The sequence below is a fragment of the Lissotriton vulgaris genome, chromosome 2_1 (assembly GCF_964263255.1).
Source record: "Lissotriton vulgaris chromosome 2_1, aLisVul1.2, whole genome shotgun sequence".
NCBI classification, from domain to species: domain Eukaryota; kingdom Metazoa; phylum Chordata; class Amphibia; order Caudata; family Salamandridae; genus Lissotriton; species Lissotriton vulgaris.
Window position 1 is genome coordinate 2,021,007,564 of NC_141687.1, and position 21,682 is coordinate 2,021,029,245.

The 21,682-nt window shown below is 49.1% G+C and overlaps 1 protein-coding gene across 2 annotated transcripts in view; it reads right to left on the reverse strand.

The window, feature by feature from the left end:
- GABPB1 (GA binding protein transcription factor subunit beta 1) overlaps positions 1 to 21,682 on the reverse strand; it is a 486,223-nt gene that overhangs the window by 63,664 nt on the left and 400,877 nt on the right. For both annotated transcript variants that reach the window (XM_086958248.1, XM_086958247.1), the window contains exon 9: positions 5,415 to 5,530. In XM_086958248.1, coding sequence (XP_086814374.1) covers positions 5,415 to 5,530 — 116 coding nt within the window. The remainder of the gene's footprint in view (positions 1 to 5,414; positions 5,531 to 21,682) is intronic.

The window sequence follows — 21,682 nt, forward strand, 5'->3', positions numbered from 1 at the left end:
CAGATGACTTCCTGTGCTTAGTGGACTGTAGCCATAAAAGCAGCCTCCCCCTCTCTATCTCTTATTGCTTTTGAAGAGAAAGTGCAACATGTTTTGCACTGCTTTATCTCATGGGCTGGTTGGAGGCAATAAATACAGTCCTTGTGAGGATCTTCAACATGGATCTTTTTCTTGCCACAAGTTTTGCTGGCACGGAAGAGTCCTTTCTAAACAGACATCATGAAAAACCTTTCAGGAAAAAATCCTAGAAGGTAGAAGAAAACTGAGTAGAACTCAGGAAGACTCCCTTCACACACTACGTGCTGTGAAAATCTGAGGGAAAATGCCTCTACTGGGAAGGTTCTAGAGGGAGCTTGCAGCTGATTGGCTGTATTCAACATTTGGTCCTTTTTTTTAAAAAAAGGACATAGTTAGACTATGTTTAACATGGCTCAGGCCCATTACAGCCTATGGCATTCTTTAAATACTGCTTGATTATGGTACTGTGTGACTCCCATCTCGAGGACAGGGAATGATTCAGGCATGTGAATCTATGAAGGATAACCCAATACCGGATAACTGGGTAGCAGCTAGGTATGACAATTAGGGTGTGCACACCTCTCAATTATCCTGAGGCACATCAGGTGGATCCCTTGTTGGATAGCAATCGTGAACATGAGAATTCTGCCACGATGTCTATATGCACTACAACACTCAATTTATGTGGTCCCCAAACCTTATTTCCAGGTGCTAGACAGTTTATTGGTGGACCTCCTGTGGGCCTCCGGACGCAATAGGGTACACTTTAAAACACTTCAGAGAACATGGGGTAGAGGGGTGCAAGAGGTTACCTGCCTTGAATATTATTACATGGCTTCCCAACTACAACATGTGGTATATTGGCTGGATAGTGAGGATAACTGGGACAAGCGACTCCTAGCGAGCACGTACAGTAACTGCCCTCTGCCAGATCTCCTGATGCTAGGTTCCAGGGTCCCGCATTGCTTCCCTATATTGTGCAGCATGTGACTATCACCTGGGAGGCTGCGGTCCAGCGGGTGGTACATCGTGCCCCTTATGCTCCAGATATGCATCTGTGGGCGGTACGACCTTTCTCCTGTATCGTTAACTCCACATCTGTGTGGCGCTGGTAGGAGGGAGGATGAAATCTGCTGGGGGGTCATTATGTTAATGGCCAATTTAAAGAAGCAATGACTTCCTTTAATCTGGGGGGGCGGGATAGTTTCTACAGTACGAAAAGGTATGCGGAGTTGCACGCGAGGCCTGCACGTGTTTACATAAGAAACTCCCAGCACTAATCTACTGAGAGAAATGCTGTATTTGGCCGAGGAACGTCGGTTGGTGTCTAATCTCTATCGAGCCCTATGGGATAACTTACCGGTAGAAACTTTGCCTGTGCAGATGAAATGGGATGCACTGGTGGGGAAACCCCTAACGGAGGGAGAATGGCTGAGGGTCCAGGAGGGGTGCCGGGGTGTAAGCTCCTTTAATATAATTTTCTGCATCAGACATACCTTACCCCACGGACACTAAGATTTATCGGGCCCTCCCTGGAACATGCCTAAAATGTGGGTCACCGGACGCTGATTTTCTCCATTTGACAGGGGCCTGTCCATCCCTTACTTCCTACTGGGAAGCCACACTCACGCTTGTGTGGTGCTACAGGTTGGGTGGTTGCCATGGAGATCCGCCAAGTGCTGCTTGGTTTACGGTTTACTTCCTGCTCCAAAAAACAAGAAACCAAGTAGACTATTTGTTCTTCTAGGACTAGTACTAGCAAACAGATGCATTGCTATTGTGTTGCTTGGGCCCTGGCCCCCACCCGTTGAGGCATGGGTGAGAATAGTGCGAATGGGCAACAGAAGATGCAGTGCAAATGAAATTCACCTGGAAGGATGAAAAACTTGAAGATGATCTTCAGGCATGGTCCTATATGTTATCTGACCTGAGGTAACCACGGGCCCCAGGGGTGCGCGATACTGCAGCGGACTCAATTGGCCCATGATAGCTAAACGTTGGATGGTGCATGATGGGCGTCGACCAAGAGTACATTGGAATACCTAGGATGCACTTGTACATTTTATTCTTTTTATTGACACAATGCCATGACAAGGAGGTATGAGCGAAAGGGGTGGCGGAGTTAATCAAGAGGTAAACTATGTTTTTCCACCTTGGATGTAGAAAGTGAGGGGCACTGTAGGATTGTTTGTAGTTGTGCACACAGAAACCACTGTAAAGGTAGGTAGTGTTGCCCCTGTGAACATTTACCCTATTGGTTAGGGAGAGGCCAGAAGTCACCTCTACGCACAAGCTACTGCCAGGCATAAATATGGCACCCAAAGACACCTACAGAATACTCTGTACACATGGAAGAACAGAAGGAGGACTGCACCTTCTTTTTGTGACATGTGAGGAAATCTAAAAGCCTGAACCTGCTCCCACTTGTACCCAGAAAAAAGACGTGGACTCCAGAAGGTCACTTGGCTGACCTCCTGTGTGGCTACAAGACCTCAACAATTTGCAAGAAGCCTTTTTCTTGAAGTGCCCAACTGACCAATACTAACTGGAAGTGACCTGGACCTGGCTTGTGGTCTCTGCTGTAGTGAGTCTTGAAACTAAGCGCCATTCCTGAGGTACAGGGATACTTGGCTTTGTGTAACTGAACTTCTCTTACCAATCCTGAAAATGCTTGGACTTTAAGACCTATGCAGCACCGGGACAAACCAGATAAGCCAATCCGTCCAAGGTGCGATCTTGCTGGGCTGAAGAAACAGGGTTTCCCCTCCTCAGAGTTTCTGCACAGGAGTAAATCTGTTTTAGCAGAACCTCGCTGTGAAGGTATCCTGTCTCATAAAGCCTCTGTTGGATAAATCACACACCCTTCTCCTGCTGGAGGACTAAAGCTCTGAAAAGAGGCCAAGTCCGAAGTTAGAGATCTTGGCTGAAAGAAGGTGCCAAAAGTATCCAGGAAGCAGGAGAACCTCACTGGGTGTGAAATATGAATTTTTCCCACTCTAAACTGTTCCAGCCAAAACCAATGTTTTCACCAGGCCCTAGCCCAATGCCTATTGGACATCGTGGAGCCCTCCTCGGATACAACCTGTGCCTTGCCAAAAAAAAAAAAAACAGACCACGTTCCAAATTAAAATATCTGACAGTCGAACCAGGTTGGTGTACCGGACCAGCGCATAGCAGCTGGCATGAAATCACACATAGGTCTTACTTTACTGTGACATCTGAGTCCATTAGTGCCTTACCCACTTTTTGGCGTTATTGTTACTTAAATCTTTCAAAATGCATATCTTTGGTTCACCCTATTGGACGTTTGTCATTTTGGTGTAATTTTGCTAATTCAATTATTCTCCATTTTTATAAATTGGAGAGAGATTTTTATTATGCTTGAAGTTTTATTATATTGGGGTTTCAGGTTAACTGTTTTAGTATTACTAACTGCTTCACAGATTTTCTCTCAGTTAAACCGTTCTGCTATGTGCCTTAGTTACAAAGGGTTGAGCTCAGGTTTAAATTACTGAAACCTTTTACTGGAGCTCACGGGATAGTAGTGTCTTTATTACTTGTGGTGGACATCTCAATCCACATAAAAATCAAGAGAGGGTAATGGAGGTTGTGACTCACCCTCCTTATATACAGTGTTACAATCATGAGAGTCAACCTCAAGTCATCTACGGTGGGCCCACTGGATACAGGGGAAAGACCTTTTTCTTAAAGGAATTCTCACTCACTGATTGTTATCCAGTGACATGCTTCATCGAGTTCTTACCGACCCTCTGAGGGTCTGAGCTTTCTGCGACCTCTTTCCTTACGAGAGAGCACCTGTGAAAAAATGCGTGGGATCTACATGAGTTAATCTTTAAAAATGCCTAGACGGTGCCCAAATCAATATTTATTCACGGATCCATTTAACAAGGTTACAAATTGGGGAAAACGGGCTCGTTTTAGTTACTATCACTCCTTGGCCCTTACATGTGATCAACTAGTTTCTGCCATGTACTCTAATCCAGTAGCTTTCGTCCGCATCAGTATGTCCCTTTTAATACCCTTTTGGGAAAGAGGGGCTGGTTATTTATTTAATTATTTATACTATGCCACACACATACACAGTACACTACTGTAATAGCCTTTCTTTGAAGAAGGTCCACTTATTAGAGGGGCTTCCCCTTCCTGGAAAATTTAGGATATAACTCTTACAGAACCTCTGAGTAGACGGTTTTTCTGGCAACTTTGGGTGCAAAAGTGTTTTTGGACAGACAACAGAAATGTAGTTTTTTTTCTTTCTGTCTGAGAGGTGGATCCCAACAATTTTTTTAGACAATTATAGCACAGGAATTTCTAAACTTTAGAGAGGATTTTTTTATTTTTGGTATGAGACTAGTCATTCTAGATCCTCGAAGGTGTCTTAGGGAAAGGTTTGACAAATGCCATAAAAAGCCACTTTATGCTTTTAGCGTAAGCAAAACAGGCATTTAATATGAGGGTGATCAATGTCAGTCTTTCGTTTGCCACAAAAGGAACATATTTTGAAGATAGCTCTTTTCATTGTCTGCCATGATGAGAGACAAACTCTTCCACTGGTTAAAAAAATAAATCACGAAGCAACTCACTGTACAGTGTAGATGAAGCATGAGTCCAGGAGAAGTCAAAGAAAATGTAAAAGTGCTGTGAAATGTAGCAATCCATCAATCTAGAGCAGAGACATTTGTGTGAGACACCCTCACACACAATGGGAGGTAGAAATCCAAGCTAAGGAGGCCTCTAAGAGGAGCAGAACTCATCACCTAAACCTAATTAGCTAAAATGTGGGTTGTTTCAAGTGAGGTGGATGTGCTACTAACTAACCACTGTAGCTGGTTCTATGGGTCTTAACACTGTGTTTTGTTATTCAAAAAGACCTGGGGATTCTCAGCCTCACAATGGAGAATGCTTCAAGCATATGAATCTATGAAAAATCCAGTGCTGGACAATTAGCCATTACCCGAGCCTTACCTTCTCTCCACAGCAACTCTTAGCAAATGAGGTCAGCACCATGTCAGGACTTAACTAATGTAGGCACTGGCACAGGAGAATGTTGTTGTAATCATGTTTTCAGCAGTTGGTAGGAGATGACCCCAGGAGTAGTATGCTGCTCTCTCAAAGTAATTGGTGGTGCAAAATATTAACATGACCAAACTCTAGGTGGCACAAATATCCTTGCCCGCAGATCAAAATGTGGCTGGGTAGATATACCCATTTCCTAAATTCACCCTCCGATTATCAGTCCTCAACATCAACTCAAAATAATACTGAATCTAATGCAATGGAAAGAATACCATTGAAATACAGGGATTCATTACATAGAAATTCATGTATATAAATGAATTTTTGCTCTCCAACATCAGTTTTTTTCATTGTCTTACCTGTGTTTCTGAAGCTTCTAACCGATTTTCAATTATCTCAATACACTGTCTTTTGGTAGGAGGTTCTTCGCTAATTACGGTTTCTTCAACCATGTCTGTTGCTGGAACAGTTAAAACTAAAATAGAAATTGGATACTTAATAAATATTTAATCACCATTTTTTTTAGGACAAGGAGAATTCTCAGTGCTTGTTACACCTTGACTTACATCCCGGTTTCAAATGTTCGGTTTTAGTAAAGTAAACCTAAGCATTTTGCACATCAAAAAGTAAAATTAGCTTTGAAGCCAGGGAGATCCACTATATCTGCCACACCACCCTCGGTATCAGGTCCACCTCTTCCAAGGTATGCTATTGAAACTCACAAGTTGAGTGACTTAAATTCCTTTATTCAGTTAATAATTTAAGCATAAAAGATACAAGCATAGAATAAAAGGAGAACACAACCATAACGTCCAGCATCCCAAACCATTCAGGCACATAAGTGTAAAAAGAATAGAACTATTACCTAGTCTCATAAAAACTTTGACAGAAAGATATTGCAGCCTCCTTATATTTCAAAGTACAAATAAAAAAGTAGCAATAAACGGAGACGAATGAGCATGAGGAAAATAAATAAATAAATCAAACCACCATAAAGCATTTTCCATTCCTAGAGCAAACTGCATAGACTTGGCAAGCACTCACCCAGCAAATGTGAATAGAAGTTAAACATTGAACAAAAACATAATTTGCCTGCAGTGCCTAAAGTTAGCATGCATCACGGTCAAGAACAAAAAATTTCACCAGAGAGGCACATAAAATGTATAAAACAACAAGAACTGCATCGTGGCCTGGGAAGAAAAATAATCACAAGGAGAAACTGGTAAAGAGCACAAACATGTGCAGGAAAGTTAACCATCAAGTGCACAGTGTTGTCTTATTCGTATCACAAATATCTAGGTTGACTATTGGGGACTCAAACAAGAGGAGGCTCCATCCCAGGACTTGGGGTGATCAACATGTGGTTTTTCACGGCGTGTTTCATGGACTCTGTTTATTGTCTATAAGTAAAACAAATTACAAGAATACAGGCCTTTAATATGTTCTTGCAGGAGAGGGACAGGCTATCTGGATTAAAAAACAATCCTGACATATTCAAGCTCCCACTACATTTATTTATCTGAGACAACCACTGAATCCTCATTAAATTGTCTGCCCTAATGCAATCGTTCAATCCCAGCCAGGTGAAGAATGTTTGCAAATATCAGTCTTATTTACAACAAATGTTTTGGGCTGTAAACTAATACGTGGGTCTTAGACTGATTTATTTTAGGATTAAGATCTGCCATAAAAAGAGAAACATTATCTAATAATCTCTGCAATCCAACTGAGGTATGGGCTAGAACATGGGTACTCACAAACTTTCTCTAGGGCGCAAAATTTACAGTGTAGTTTGTGGCCGAAGGCCGCACCAGTGGGGGCCGGGTCAGTGGGGGCAGAGCTAGAGTAAAACAAAGTAACTGTGACCATGATGTCAATCACAGGCCCCTGCAGCAAACGCATTAGTCCACTGAGACACCAGACTCGGCATGCACATATCTATCTATCTATCTATCTATCTATCTATCTATCTATCTATCTATCTATCTATCTATCTATCTATCTGTCTATCTATATCTCTGTCTATCTATCCATCTGTCTATCTATCTCCGTCTCCATCCATCCATCTGTCTATCTATCTCACTCTCCATCCATCCATCTGTCTATCTATGTCTCCATCCATCTGTCGGTCTGTCTGTCTGTCTCCATCCATCTGTCTTTCTCCATCCATCTGTATGTCTGTCTCCATCCATCCGTCTGTCTGTCTGTCTGTCTCCATCCATCTGTCTGTCTGTCTGTCTCCATCCATCTGTCTGTCTGTCTGTCTGTCTGTCTGTATCCATCTGTCTTTCTGTCTGTCTCTATCCATCAGTCTCTATATTTCCGTCTCTGTCCGTCTCTATCTTTCCGTCTCTATCTATCTCATCTATCTATCTGCATCTGTCGGTCGGTCTGTATCTGTCGTTCTGTATCTGTCTGTCTATCTGTCTGTCTGTCTGTCTGTCTGTATCTGTCTGTATCTGTCTGTATCTGTCTGTCTGTATCTGTCTGTCTGTATCTGTCTGTCTGTAGCTCTATCTATCTATCTCTCCATCTATCTGTGTCTCTGTCTCTATCTAACTAAGACTATATGTGTCTCTGTCTCGATCTAACTGTTTCTATCTGCCTCTATCTATTTCTATCTGCCTCCATCTGTCTCCATCTGTGTCTCTGTCTCCATCTGCCTCTATCTGTGTCTGTGGAGGTAAGTTGAATTTTGGGAATACGTTTAATTAGAGAATTCTCTTCATTGCAGTATTGGTTGTTTATTTTTGGGACTTAGCATGCAGTGTATCATTTGGTTTCCTTGTCTATTCTATATATATATTTTATTTTTTTAGTTGCTCTTTTTACGTATTGTTTTTGTTGTGTACTTTTTGAAATGCAGCATGATATACTACTTTAGTGAAGCCTGATTGTTTATTTGTTCAAACAATTCTTGCTTCACTTTAGCAGATATTTTGTTGGCGTTTGTTCTTCTTTGGTATTTCTAGTTTGGATTTCTTTTTCCCAATTTACAGATATGGCTTTACATAAGATGTCTGCTGCTGCAGCATTGGAGCTGTTTCAGGAATCCAGTTTAAAACTGGAGCAGATGTAAGATTCAGAGACTGACAACATCCGATGTTGAAGTTGAAGATGGCTCTGGCAGTCATTCTATTTCAGGACCAGAGGCTCAGATTAAGCCATTCTTCCTTCGCTTTATTTTCACAGCAGTCATTATTAACACAATAACAAGAACTACATTTCCCATGAACAGTAGGGAAATAAAGGAGTTCAGAACACAAGTCCTTCGACGCCGTTCATACTCCAGTCCTAACTTGGTCCTTCCACTCTGTCTATCCTTCCTCTTTCTTCGCTGCTCAGCAGCAACTTAAGTCATTTTTCTCGTTTCTCCTGGTTTGGATTTATGCTTATTGCTGACTGTATTTTGATGTGCTTGTGATGTGATCTGTTTCTCCACAGATTCCCTTAGTCGCTGACGCATTTGCGTGCCTTATGGGGCCCTGTGCCCATCTGTGAGTGGGGTGAGGTCCTCCCACCGCTTGGGGGTGCTTTGCCCTCTCTATGGGCAGCACGAGTCAGAGAAGTAGTATAACTGTGGTGTGGACGCGCATGCCTTTGCATGCCTAGAGCAGGCTTTCCTAGCCCAGGTTCCCCAATGGCCCATGTAGATAACATCCCCACCCCACCAAGTACCGCCACCCTGGACCCTCCAGGGGGATTCTCCTGGGGACACAGATAAGTCGGGTCACTCTAGGCCATGGCTCCCTACCCCGGCGCCCTTCTGCCACAGAGGGTGTTTCGGACATGCTTGACCCCGATAGTATTGCCCATCCTAGGCCCGCAAACTGGATTCCAGGGAACAAGGAGGCCAAGTATGTTGGCAGCCATGTACGTAAGCTCATGGCAAAAGACACTTGCAACAGCCACCTGGCAGAGTGTCCCCGTCCCAGTTTAGAGGGGACAGTTGCACTTACACCAGATATCAACCCAAAGATGGCAAAGATGGCAACGTCCCTGGCCAAATTTGTGAAGGACCCTAAGAATGGTATTGGCAGGTCCTGGTGCTCCTGCCAGGACAAGCTCCTATTGACCAAAATCCTTGACATGGACGAGGAGGCTAAGGCCTGTGGTTCGTTGATGTCCCCAGAGGTGGTATCAGGGTGGGCGCAGCGCGCCACTGTGTTCTTGGGGATCGCAAATTGTGTGCTCTTGACTGAGAGGCACTGTTTCCTTCTCATAAAATGGGACCCAAAGTTGGGAGACCTCGCTTCCTCAGAGGCGGGAACGGTGGCCCAGGGTGGTTTGTTTGGGGACCCGTTTTTTTTCAAGGAATTTAGCAAGTTTGTGGCGACATTCACTTCCCTGGACAATGCCCAGTCCAATATTCGTATGGTCTTTGCCCCTCAGGTTTTCCAGGGGGCTGGTCGCAGTTCTCCAACTCATCCAACAACTCTGGCAAAGGTGAGTGTGCTGCCTTTGGCACGCCTGCGTGTTGGGGGTCATTTAGCTCTCTTTCTCCCAGCCTGGATCTCACTCACAAGCAATGCTTGAGTACTGGAGACGGTGCAGGGCTTTCACATGGAGTTCCAGGGCCGCCCGCATCAGGTGACCCGTCCCCTCCCTATTTCTTTGGCTACACCCTCATCCAAAAGGGGCGAATTGCTGTGCAGGGGAGAATCCCGGCGGGTTTATCAGCAACATTTTCCTGGCCGACAAGGCTCATGGGGGTCAGAGACCACTGATCAATCTGAAGGATTTAAACGTGTATCACCACTTCAGAATGGAGGGTATCCACCTCCTCAGGGTCATGCTGAGGCTGCTCGACTGGATGGTCCGCCTCGATCTGAAGGATGCTTACCTCATGTTCCCGATCTTTGCTCCTCACCACCACTTTCTACAATTCAGGTGGAATGGCCAGTTCTTCGAGTTCACCACTCTGCCTTTCGGGCTATCCTCAGCTCTGTGGTGCTTAACAAAGGTCATCAGGCCAGCAGTGGAGTTTCTAAGGGTGCAGGGCATTCGGATGATTGTGTACTTAGACCACATGCTTTTCCTAGACCAGTGCCTCAAAAGCTGTTCAATCACTTGAAGACGGCAGTCAACTTGCTTCAGGGGTTGGAATTCGTCATAAACGAGAAGAAATCCCTCCTTACCCCAGTTCAGTGCACAACCTTTTTGGGGTTCGCAATAGATTCCGTCTCCTCGATCCCGAGCCTTTCGTCCCAGAAAATGGCAAAGTTAAGACACGAACTGCGCCAAACCTAGGCCAAATCACACACTATTGCGTCAGCTTGCTCGCCTGGTGGGCCTTCTCTCCTTCTCGATTCAGGCCATGTTTCTCGGTACCTTGCACTATCGTGCGATGCAGCGAGGAGATGGTCTGGTGGATCCCGCACATGGAGGCGGGGAATGGGAGAGCAATCTTCAGTTCCGCTCCGGACATCATGATCGAGATAGATGCCAGCCGGTCTGGCTGGTTTGCCAGGTGTGGAGTGCTGGACAAAGGAAAGTGTGGAATCATGAGTCCTTCTAAAGATGGGCAATATCTCTGCCATCCGGTACATCAACCATCTGGACGCACCAGATCCCGGGGACTAGCAAACCTAGCCAAAGAATTTGGAACTTCTGCTTGGAGAACCAAGTGTCGGTCACAGCGGAGTACCTCCTGGGTCAGGAAACAAAGTGGCAGACTGGCACTCGTGCCACCTCCTGGATTCCAGTATGTGGATACCGGACCCGCAGGTGTTCTCTCAGTTAGCGCAGAGGTGGGGTCCCTTCTCTGTCGATCTATTTGCATCACGTCTGGATCATCAGTTGCTGAGATTTTTCAGTTGGAGCCCAGATCCCCGGGCGGAGGCGACAGATGTGTTTCTCCAGGACTGGTGGCAGGAGCAGGGCTACGCATTTTCTAATTTCTTGAAGATCAGATGGGTGTCGCCCAGGTCCATCGCCAGCAGGTGGAGATTGTGGTGGATACACCTCTGTGGAGAGCTCAAGTGTGGTTTCCAGTTCTTCTGGAACTTTCCTGGAATTCTCCAATCAGACTCACCCCCTCTCATCCGCTCCTACTGAATCCAGATCCATCGCTTGGTACTGGAAGGGACGTTGAGTATGATAGCCTGGCAATTCTCAGGCATTGCTGCTCGCTCCCAGGCCTGGCTTTTGACATGCTAGCCAGGGCCTCTCAAGCTAGTGGAGATGTCCGCCCCGACCAAGCCCCACTTTTGGCAACAAGGTCAGCAGGAAAATTAGTAGACAGGAGAGTTGTGTCCCCTCTCTGCCAAGACCACCCCTAAGGTGCCCTGAACCAAGGTGACACCCCCTCCTTACAAAATTCTCCATCTGGAATGGAAGGATTTTAGTCAATCAAGTTAGGAATGCCCTCTCCCCAAAGGGAGGGGACATACCACGGGTGAAGTTACTCTAAAAGGCAAGTAGCCCACTGGCTACCATCTGCCAGTACCTGTAATGCCCCTAAATTCAGTACTTATCTGCACCACTGAACCTTTATCCTGCAAATTACGAAGAAGGACGAAGTGGACGCCGCGCACCAAAGCTTGAAGATGATGACTGACCTGGCCCCAGCCGTACCAGCCTTTTTCCAGCTGAAAGAGCCTGCGAAGAAGACAATTCTTGTCTTCCAAGTGATGTCCAAGAACCCCAGGAAGACTTCCCCTCTTCAACAAAGATCAGACCTCCAGAGGACAGCGGCCCTGCCCAGAAAACTCTAACTTCAAGGACTCTGGCTCCAGGCAGATCTGTGACCCTTGCCCACTCTGCACCAGGTGCCCACAGCCCGAGTCTGAGTGGCTCACCTGTTCAGTGAAGTCTCCCGAGAGGTCCTAGCTTCGAATCCAGCATTGACTGATCTCTCCTGGACTCCTCAAAAGACGCCTGCAGCCTCATCTCGAAGGGTCCCCCCCCAACCGGCTCTGGTAAAAGAAATCAGACCCCAAAGGGTACCCCTGAATCCTCAACCCCCAGACTTTGGGGAACCCAGCTGACGGTGCCCAAGTCTCCTTCTACATCCCAACTTAGCTGCCCAGCTGGTGGTCAACTTCAACCAGCCTCCATTACCGAGCCTGCAGCCTCCTTGTGCGACTGATGAACAAGTTACTTACCTTTGGTAACGCATTATCTGGTAGAGACTCTATTTAGCTGCAGATTCCTTACCTTTGAATTTCCCAGGTGTCAGGCTGGATCTGGAAACTTTTGCTGAGCAATACCCCTTGCGCGAGGAGTCGGGTGGCTCCATTCGGCTCTGTGTGACGTCGGCGGAGTCGTTAGCGTTGGTTATGACATCGCGTGCCTATGTAGGGGCCGCCCGGACGTTGATACTTTTCATTTTTTCCACACTAGAAGCACAGAGCCAAAAAGTAACTGACGTAGTTGTGTTCAAAACTAGGGACCTGAAATGGAGAACAACCTTAGCCCTACAATATCAGTACACAAAGCGGGGAGGCATGGGTTGGCTGGAAGGAATCTGCAGCTAGATAGAGTCTCTATCAGATAATGTGTTACCCAAGGTAAGTAACTTGTTCATCTTCTAGCTGCAGATTCCTTACCTTTGAATTAGATACACGAGCCATACCATCCTGGCAGTGGGTTGTGGACTCATATCTAAACTAAAAGGTTTTGCAGGACAGAACGGGCAAAATGTCTGTCCCTGCGTACTTACCCATCAAGGCAGTTATGTTTAGAGAACGTGTGCAAAGATGCCCACGTCGCTGCTGGACAAATCTCTTGGCCTGGGACCCCAGGTGGAATGGGCTCTTAATCCCTCAGGGGGCTGCTTCTTTGCCATGGCATAACACATTTTGATGCAGAGAACGACCCAGCAAGAGATGGTCCTTTTCTGCACTGGCCTTCCCTGCTTTGCTCCCCAACCAATAAAGTTGTTCATCCACCCGAAACTCTTGTTCGGTCAAGCTAGAATGACAAAGCTCTTTTTGGGTCCCGCCGGTGGAGACGCTCCACTTCCTTAGTGCGATGCGGGGGAGCAAACACGGAGGGCAAAGCAACCCAGATGGAATGGGGTCACAACCTTTGGCAAAAAAGATGCCCTTGTCCGAAGCACCACCTTGTCCAAAAAGGACATATGAAAAGGAGGCAAGCAAGATAATGCCTTCAACTCACTTACTCTCCGGGCATATGTAATTGCCACTAAGAAGGCTGTTTTATTGGTCAACAGCCGGAGGGGACAATTATGCAAAGACTCAAAGGTAGCACAACTTAGGGAGATATGGACCAAATTAATATCTCACTGTGGCATAACAATGGGCGTGGGTGGAAATAAGTGAGCCAGCTCTTTTATAAATCTATTTACAATAGTAGATTCGAAGAGAGGGCGGTCTGCCAGCCGCAAAAAAAGCAGAGTAGATAGATAACCCTTGAGAGTTCCCAAGGCAGAGCCCAGCTGGGAAAGGGTTAGAATGAATAAAAGGATAGGAGAAAGGGGAGCAGAAAGAGGGTCAAAAGACCTTTCTGTACAGTATGATACAAATTTCTGCCAAAGGCAGGCGTATACCGTCTTAGTGGAGGGCCGTATGGCCGCCACAATAATGTTACAGAATTCGGGATGAAGGTCAAAAGAAATGCGTTACTTACCTGTAACAGCAGTTATCCAGTATTGGTGTCTTTCATAGATTCACATGCCTGAATCATTCCCCGTCGCCGAGACGGGAGCCTCCGGTACATAAAAAAGTAATGTCCTAAGGACATACATAGAGAATATAGGCCGAAGGGCCTCCCCTTATGGGGCCTTTCCACGTCCTTATGTAAAAGGACCGAACTCTCATCGTTAGCCAATCAGCTCCGACCTCCTTCTAGAACCTTCCCGGGAGGAGCCTCCGTCCCTCAGATTTTCGTACGCACCCAGCTAGGGTGTCGCAATGTAGACCTAGAGGTACGTGAGTCCTTACCGGGGAGGCGGGAGGGTTGCATGTGAATCTATGAAAGACACCAATACTGGATAACTGCTGTTACAGGTAAGTAACGCATTTCTTATCCAGTATTTGGGTGTCTTTCATAGATTCACATGCCTGAATCAGAGTAGCCAGCAGTTATACATGCATAGTGGTAAGGCACATTCTCACATACAGTAGGCCTATAGAAAGTACAGGCAACCTGAGAGAAAACATGGTAATATATATTCATGCATATAGCAGAGAAAACCATTAAGAATGTGCATACCTGGATGGCGGGACGAGGTAAGGCTCACCTTATTGGAAGAGATGGCGCAGCACCGCTTGTCCCACTGCAGCGTCCTTCTGCAGTTCGATGTCCAGGCAGTAGTGCCTGGAGAAGGTATGCGGGGACTTCCATGTCGCCGCTCGGCAGATGTCCAGGATCGTCACTCCAGCGAAGAGCGCCGCTGACGTTGACATCGCTCTGGTCGAGTGGGCAGCCACTCGGTCTGTCAAAGGCCGTCCGGCCTGATCATGGCAGAAAGCAATCGCTGAAGAAATCCAGCGTGAGATGCTCTGTTTTGTCAAGGGCAACCCCATGCGCGGGTTGCTGTAGGCTACAAAGAGTTGAGAAGACTTCCTGACGTCTTTGGTCCTGTCCAAGTAGAATTTGAGACACCTTTTAATGTCCAGGGAATGCAGCGCCCTTTCCGCTGCCGTGGAAGGGTCCGGAAAGAACGACTTGAGGACAATTGGTTCGTTCAGATGAAAGTCTGACGGCACTTTAGGAATGAATTTAGGGTTGGGCCTGAGTACCACTCGGTCGTGCCTGAATTGGAGATACGGTTCCTGAATGGACAGCGCCTGAAGTTCGCTGACCCTTCTGGCCGACGTCAGGGCTAGCAGGAGAGCCGTTTTCCAGGAGAGATGCTTGAGCGATGCCCGGTGTATGGGCTCGAATGGGTGTTTCATTAATTGGTTTAGCACCAAGTTCAACTGCCAGGTTGGAGGAACTTTCCGAGGCCTCGGAAAAGATCTGTAAAGTCCTTTTAGAAATTGCTTTACCAGTCGACTGGACCAGAGGGAGGGTCCCGATGGGGTCCTGGTGAACCTAGAAATCGCAGCCAGATGAACCTTAATGGAGGCGTGAGCCAGTCCCGATTGAGCCAGGTGCAGTAGGCACGGTAGCAGCTGGACTGGGGTGACCCGGAGCGGGTGTAAGTCTTGTTCCGAACACCACACGCAGAACCTCTTCCACTTCAGCGAGTAGGTCTTGGTCGTGCTGCTCGCTCTCGCTTTGGCCAGTACCTCCCTGCAGTCCTGCGGTATGTCTAGCTCCCCGAACTCACGGTGCTCAGGAGCCAAGCCGATAAGTTGAGCGAACGGAGGTTCGGGTGGTGTACCTGGCCTCCGGACATTGTCAAGAGGTTCGGGAGTTGTCGCAGGTGAATCGGGGGCCTGATGGATAGGCGAAGAAGATCCGAGAACCAATGTTGTCTCGGCCAGTACGGAGCAATCAGTATCAGCGTGCACGGTTCCGTCCTCATCTTCCGGAGGAGCCTCGGTATCATCGGGAACGGCGGAAAAGCGTACGCAAACACGCTGGACCAGCCGATGGAAAAAGCATTTCCCAGCGACCCCCGTTGGGGATGCCAGCTTGCGTAGCTTCGGCATTTGGTGTTCTCTGCCGTCGCGAAGAGATCTATCCTCGGGGTGCCCCATTGTGAGAAGACGTGGGCCACCGTGTCGCCGTTGAGCTCCCATTCGTGGGAGAGAGAGGTCTGCCTGCTGAGGGCGTCCGCGATAGTGTTCTCCTTCCCTGGAACGTACTCCGCCTTGAGGGAGAGGCCGTGCGCCACCAACCAGTTCCAGATTTTTTGCGATTCTCGCGAGAGAGAGAGAGATCGCGTTCCCCCTTGTTTGTTCAGGTAGTGCATCGTCGTGGTGTTGTCTGTTTTGACGAGCACAGGGGAAGAGCCGATGCGTGGCAGGAAGGCCTGTAGAGCCAGGTACACTGCCCTCAGCTCCAGGAGGTTGATGTGTAGTTGTGTCTCCTGGGCGTCCCATTTGCCGCTGACTCGAAGGTCTAACAGTACTGCGCCCCAGCCTTCCAGTGAGGCATCGGTCGTGATGACCAGTGGTGCCGGCGGCAGGAGGAACGGCAATCCGGCCGTCAGGTGAGTCCTGTTTCTCCACCACAGCAGGGCCTTTATGATGGCCGGCGTGATTGTGAGAATGTCGTCGAATGAGCCTGAACACTGTTTCCATTGTCTCGCCAACGCTTCCTGTAGGGGGCGCATGCGGAGCCTGCAGTGCGGTACGAGGAGAATGCATGAGGACATCATCCCTAGCAAGGAGGTGAACGTCCGGACCTTGATGCGAGGCTTCTTGGCCACCGCCGCGGCCAGAGACAGTACTTTGCAGATCCTGTCCTCTGAGGGAAAAGCCTTCGCTCGCTCCGTGTCCAGGGTTGCCCCCAGGAAGGTGATCCTCGTTGACGGAGTAGTGCATGATTTTTTGAGGTTGATCGTCAGACCCAGCTGTTGGAAAAGAGCGCTGCAGGCGTTGAAGGAAGCCAGCGCGTCCTCCGGGGAAGGAGCCTTCACCAGCCAGTCGTCCAGGTAGGGGAACACCTGGTGACCCCTTTGTCGCAGGAAGGCAGCCACGGGCGCCAAGCACTTTGTGAAGATACGTGGGGCAGATTTGAGGCCAAACGGCAAGACCTTGAACTGGTAATGTCTGCCCGCTATTTCGAACCTTAGGTATTTCCTGTGCCTGACGAGGATGGGGACATGGTAGTAGGCGTCCTGTAAGTCCAGGGAGACCATCGAGTCGCCTCTTTCCAGTGCTCCTAGGATCTCCTGGATTGTGACCATCCGGAAGGATTGACTCCTTAGGAAGGCGTTGAGCGCCCGGAGGTCCAAGATCGGCCTCCACTTGTCCCCTTTCTGTTGGACCAGGAAGAAGTGGGAATAAAAACCCTTCCCTTTCTGGGAGTCCGGGACCTTTTCGATGGCTCCTTTGACCAACATGGCAGAGACTTCCTGGAGAAGGAGGTGCAGGTGTCTGTGAGCACGCTTCAGCGGAGGGGTGTTGGGAGGGGTGTTGACCAGTTCGAGGGAATGTCCAAATTGAATTATTTGTAGTACCCACCGATCCGTAGTGATTTTTCGCCAATTGTGGAGGAAGTGGGTCAGTTTTCCCCCAATTCGAAAGGATTGAGACGGTGGTGGGACTGGCTGGAGTAAGTGGTCACTGGCGGCCGCCAGCGCCCTTCTTGGCGGATTTGCCTCTGAAGGACGATCTCCCATAGGATGACTGTCGGGACTGTTGTTTCTGCTGGGGCTGGTTCCTGTTGCCATAGGAATAGGACGACCGATTTTGGTAGGAACCTCTGTAGGAGTACTGACCTCTGGAGCGGCCTCCCCGAAAGGATTGGTTCCGGGACTGGAGGGAGCCCAGAGCCCTCGCCGTGTCGGTGTCTTTTTTGATGGCCTGGAGTGCCTCGTCTATCTTCTCCCCAAAGAGGAATTGCCCATCGAACGGCATATCCAGCACCTTAGATTGGACTTCCTGCCGAAACGACGTCGCCTTCAGCCAGCCCTGGCGGCGGAGCACGGCAGCCCCGGCCAACTGGCGGAATCCCGTCATTGCTGCGTCGATGGCGCAGTCGATAATTTCAGCCGCGGAGTTTTGTCCTTCCGCCAGAAGAGCTTTCACCTCGTCCTGGACCGTGGCTGGCAGGCCTTGCAGGTAGGGAGCTATGTCTTCCCACAGCTGGCGGTTGTAGCGGCCCAGGAGGGCGATGGAGTTTGCCACCTTGATGGACATGGCGGATGTGGTGGAGAACCTCTTGCCTATGGTGTCCAGCTTCCTTCCTTCCTTGTCCGGGGGCGCGGACAGCGGCGAGGAGGGGTTTCGGGATTGTTTTTGGGCCGCCTGAGTGACAACCGAGTCCGGCTTGGGGTGGCCGGTCAGGCAGGCAGGTGCGGAGTTCGGGGCCTTATATTTTTTGTCCAGGCGCGGAACCACCGCCGGCACCGAGGCAGGCGTGAGCATCAGCTTCTTGCCCTGTTCCCATAGAAAGTCTATCAGAGGAATAGACTTGGTCGATTTCTGTGTGTGCTCCTTGAAATCATGGAGGAAGCATTCCGTTTCCGCGGATTCCACCGTCATGTGAAACCGCCTTGCAGCCCTGTCCACCAGTTTGTGGAAACCTCCCACGTCCGCCGCTTCAGAGTGGCGCGGTCTCGGGGATGCCGGGGCAGACGAATGGTGTGATGACGCAGCATCGGCATCGTCGTCTCTGTGGTCCGAGGCGACGTCTTGCACCTCGCCTTCCTCTAAGTCCGTGTCGTCCTCCTCGCTTTCCGATGAGTCCTCCGCCTGTGTCTGCGGTCGGAGTTGGCTCCGAGGACGGGCCGGGGGAGCGGAAGGGTGCGAGGCCGCCGGTTGCGGTTGGGTGACCGGCACCTGGGCACCGCTGTCTGCGTCCGGGAACCTTCGTTTATAGTCCTGCACCAGGGATTTCAAATCGTTGACCAGAGACAGTGGCAAACAGATCATCGGGGTTTTCACCGTGTCTACGGTCAGGGAGCTGCTTTGATACGTCACTCCGTCCCGGATCTCTTGGACGTCCTGGTGGTCTTCGTGAACCTCCTGTTCTTCGTCCGACTCTTCACTTTGTAGTGTGTCTTGTTCTTCTTCGGGTGCCAAGTCCACCGTTGGGCGAACCGAGGGTGTAGGACTCGAGTGAATAGAGACTTCGACCAATCTCGATTCCTTCCAAGATGGCGCCGGGGTCTCTTCCGACGACGTGCGTGAAGATGGCGCTCCCGCCATGTGTGTTGGTGATTTGGGCACCTCCGTCAGGGTCAATGGTACCAATTTTTGTGGGGATAAGGGTTTCGCCGCCTCACCGATGGTAGGGTCGTGGACTTGAGATGCCTTTGTCGAAGGTGTGGTTTTTGAACTTGACTTCGACTGTTTAGGAGACGAACTTGACTTCGATGTCTTGGGTGACGAGCCTTCGTGAGGTGTTTTCGGCGAAGGCGTACCTGAAGATTTAGACCTCTTAGGTGACGAAGAGGCGGCCTTCGAGGGTTTGAGAGGAATGGTCGAGGAGACCGGTGCGCCAGAGGACGCAGTGGTGGTCGTCGTGGTCGCCGCGGAGGGCGATGAGGCCGTAGTAGTCGACACAGTGGTCGTGACTGAGGTGGTCCGCTTAGTAGATGGAGCGGGCTTCTTGAACCTCTGGCCATCCTTAACAGACACGGAGGAGGTGGTGGAGCGTGCCTCCGAAGGCTTCCTGTGCGCCTTCTTAGGAGGAGTGTCTGTCTCTCCAGGGGACTGCACCCTGGGTCTCTTCTTGGAGACTTTGGAGGTCGCGGAGACACTACCCTCGGAAGATTCCAGAGTGTCTCGGACCTTAAGCCTGTCGAGCCATTCGCGAAGGCGAGTTTCCCTTTCCTTAACCGTCTTCTTTGGGAAGGCTCTACACACCCTACACTTGTCAGTGACGTGGTCAGGGTACAGGCAATATATGCACAGGTCGTGCTTGTCCTCCGCTTGAATCCGCTGCTTGCCGCAGGAGGAGCAGGCCCTTAGGAGGGCTTTCTTCTGTGAGTCCGCCATGGACGAAGTTTTCTTATTAGATTCCGACATTTAGTCGATGCTAGGATGAAATCCTCTTCGTACAAGTGAATTTCGGCGAAGTTTGAGACTTCGAATTTTGGAAACCTGAAGAGCTCAGGTTGGAGACTCCCTAGCACAACGTGCGGTAGAAAAATCTGAGGGACGGAGGCTCCTCCCGGGAAGGTTCTAGAAGGAGGTCGGAGCTGATTGGCTAACGATGAGAGTTCGGTCCTTTTACATAAGGACGTGGAAAGGCCCCATAAGGGGAGGCCCTTCGGCCTATATTCTCTATGTATGTCCTTAGGACATTACTTTTTTATGTACCGGAGGCTCCCGTCTCGGCGACGGGGAATGATTCAGGCATGTGAATCTATGAAAGACACCCAAATACTGGATAAGCTATCAACTGTCGCCGCTCAATCTCAACGCAAGGAGGCACAGAGTTGAAAGGTTCAGGTGGAGAACCCTCCCCTGCTGCTGTGAGGTACAACAGGCCTGTGCGCCACTCGGGATGAAAAGCTTTGCTGAGCAATAGCTGCCTTGGAAACTCTAGTGAGCAGTACCGCTGACACTGCGCGTTCTCTTCGGAGGCAAACAAATCTAACCAAGGTTCTCCTCACTGGTGAAAGAGACCTTGCGCCACCTCCGACTGGAGATGCCACTCGTGATCATCGTCTTCTGAGTTCGCCCGCCCTGGCATTCAGAGAACCTGCCAGGTGTTGTACCATCAAGGTTAGGCCCTGCTGTTCCAGACATGCCCAGAGACATGGCAGGGCCTCTCGACAAAGGGTCCATGACCTCACACCGCATTGCTAGTTGCAATAACACATGGCAGTGGTATGGTCTGTGAACATCGCCACTAACTTCCCATTGACAGAGGGAAGGAGGAATGCTTTCAATGCCAACCAAATCGCTCGGCGCACCAACAAATTTATGGGGAGCCCCATCTCCACCGAAAACTAGTGTCCCTGATCTCCACCTCTCCAAGGTTGCCGCCCCATCCCAGAAGTGACACATCTGTCATGACCATGAGATCTAGTTGGGGAAGGGAGAGGGGTCTGCCATTGACCCAATCACTGTTCATTAACCACAACTGCAGATCTTTCACACTTCCTTCTAAGACCTGGACACCGTCAGAGAGATTTCCCTGATGATGTGCCCATTGGAACTTCAAGTGTCACTGCAGAGCCTGCATACGCTATCTGGCGTGTTTTACCAACAGGATGCTGGAGGCCATGAGGCCCAACAGTCTCAGAGTCAATCTCACAGGAAGCAAGGATAGAGGCTGAAATATCGGAAACATAGCCTGAATATCCTGGACTCGCTGCTCGGGAGGATAAGTCAGAAAATGCACTGTTTCCAGAGCAGCTCAGATGAAAGGGAGTGTCTGAGAAGGAGTTAGGTGCGACTTTGGCAGGTTTATAGAGAACCCCAGTGAATGTAGAAGGTTCGCCATAGTCTGAAGGTGGGAGATGACAGCCTGGGGCAAGGACGCATTCAAGAGCCAGTCCTCGCGGTAGAGAAAGACTGACACCCCTAGCCTCTGCAGATGAGCTGCGACCACCGCCATCACCTTGGTGAACAGCCGAGGGGCACTGGTAATGCCAAAGGGGAGCACAGTAAACTGCTTGCAGCCTACCTTGAACCGCAGGTAACGCCTGTGGCCGGCAGTATGGGAATATGAAAGCACACGTCCTGCAGGTCCAACGCTACCAACCAGTCTTCTTTGTCTAGGGCAGACAAGACCTGAGCCAGAGTGAGGATTTTAAATTTCAGCTTTTTGAGGAAGAGATTTACGGTCCGAAGATCTAAAATGGGCCGTAGCCCCTGGTTCTTCTTCAGAATCAGAAAGTAGCGGGAATAACAGCCACTGCCTACTTCTGAAACTGGGAATCTTTCTATAGCTCGCTTGGCCAAGAGAGCTGTAACTTCCACTTGGAGCAGCTTTAAATGATCCTCAGTCAGTCGTTCTTGATTTGGCAGAATAGGAGGAGGAAAAGAAAGACAAGATAGGGAATATCCCTCCTGGACTGTTTGCAGGACCCACTTGTCCAATGTTATGGATCTCCAGTGGGGGAGAGGACGACTGGAGTAGTGTGGTC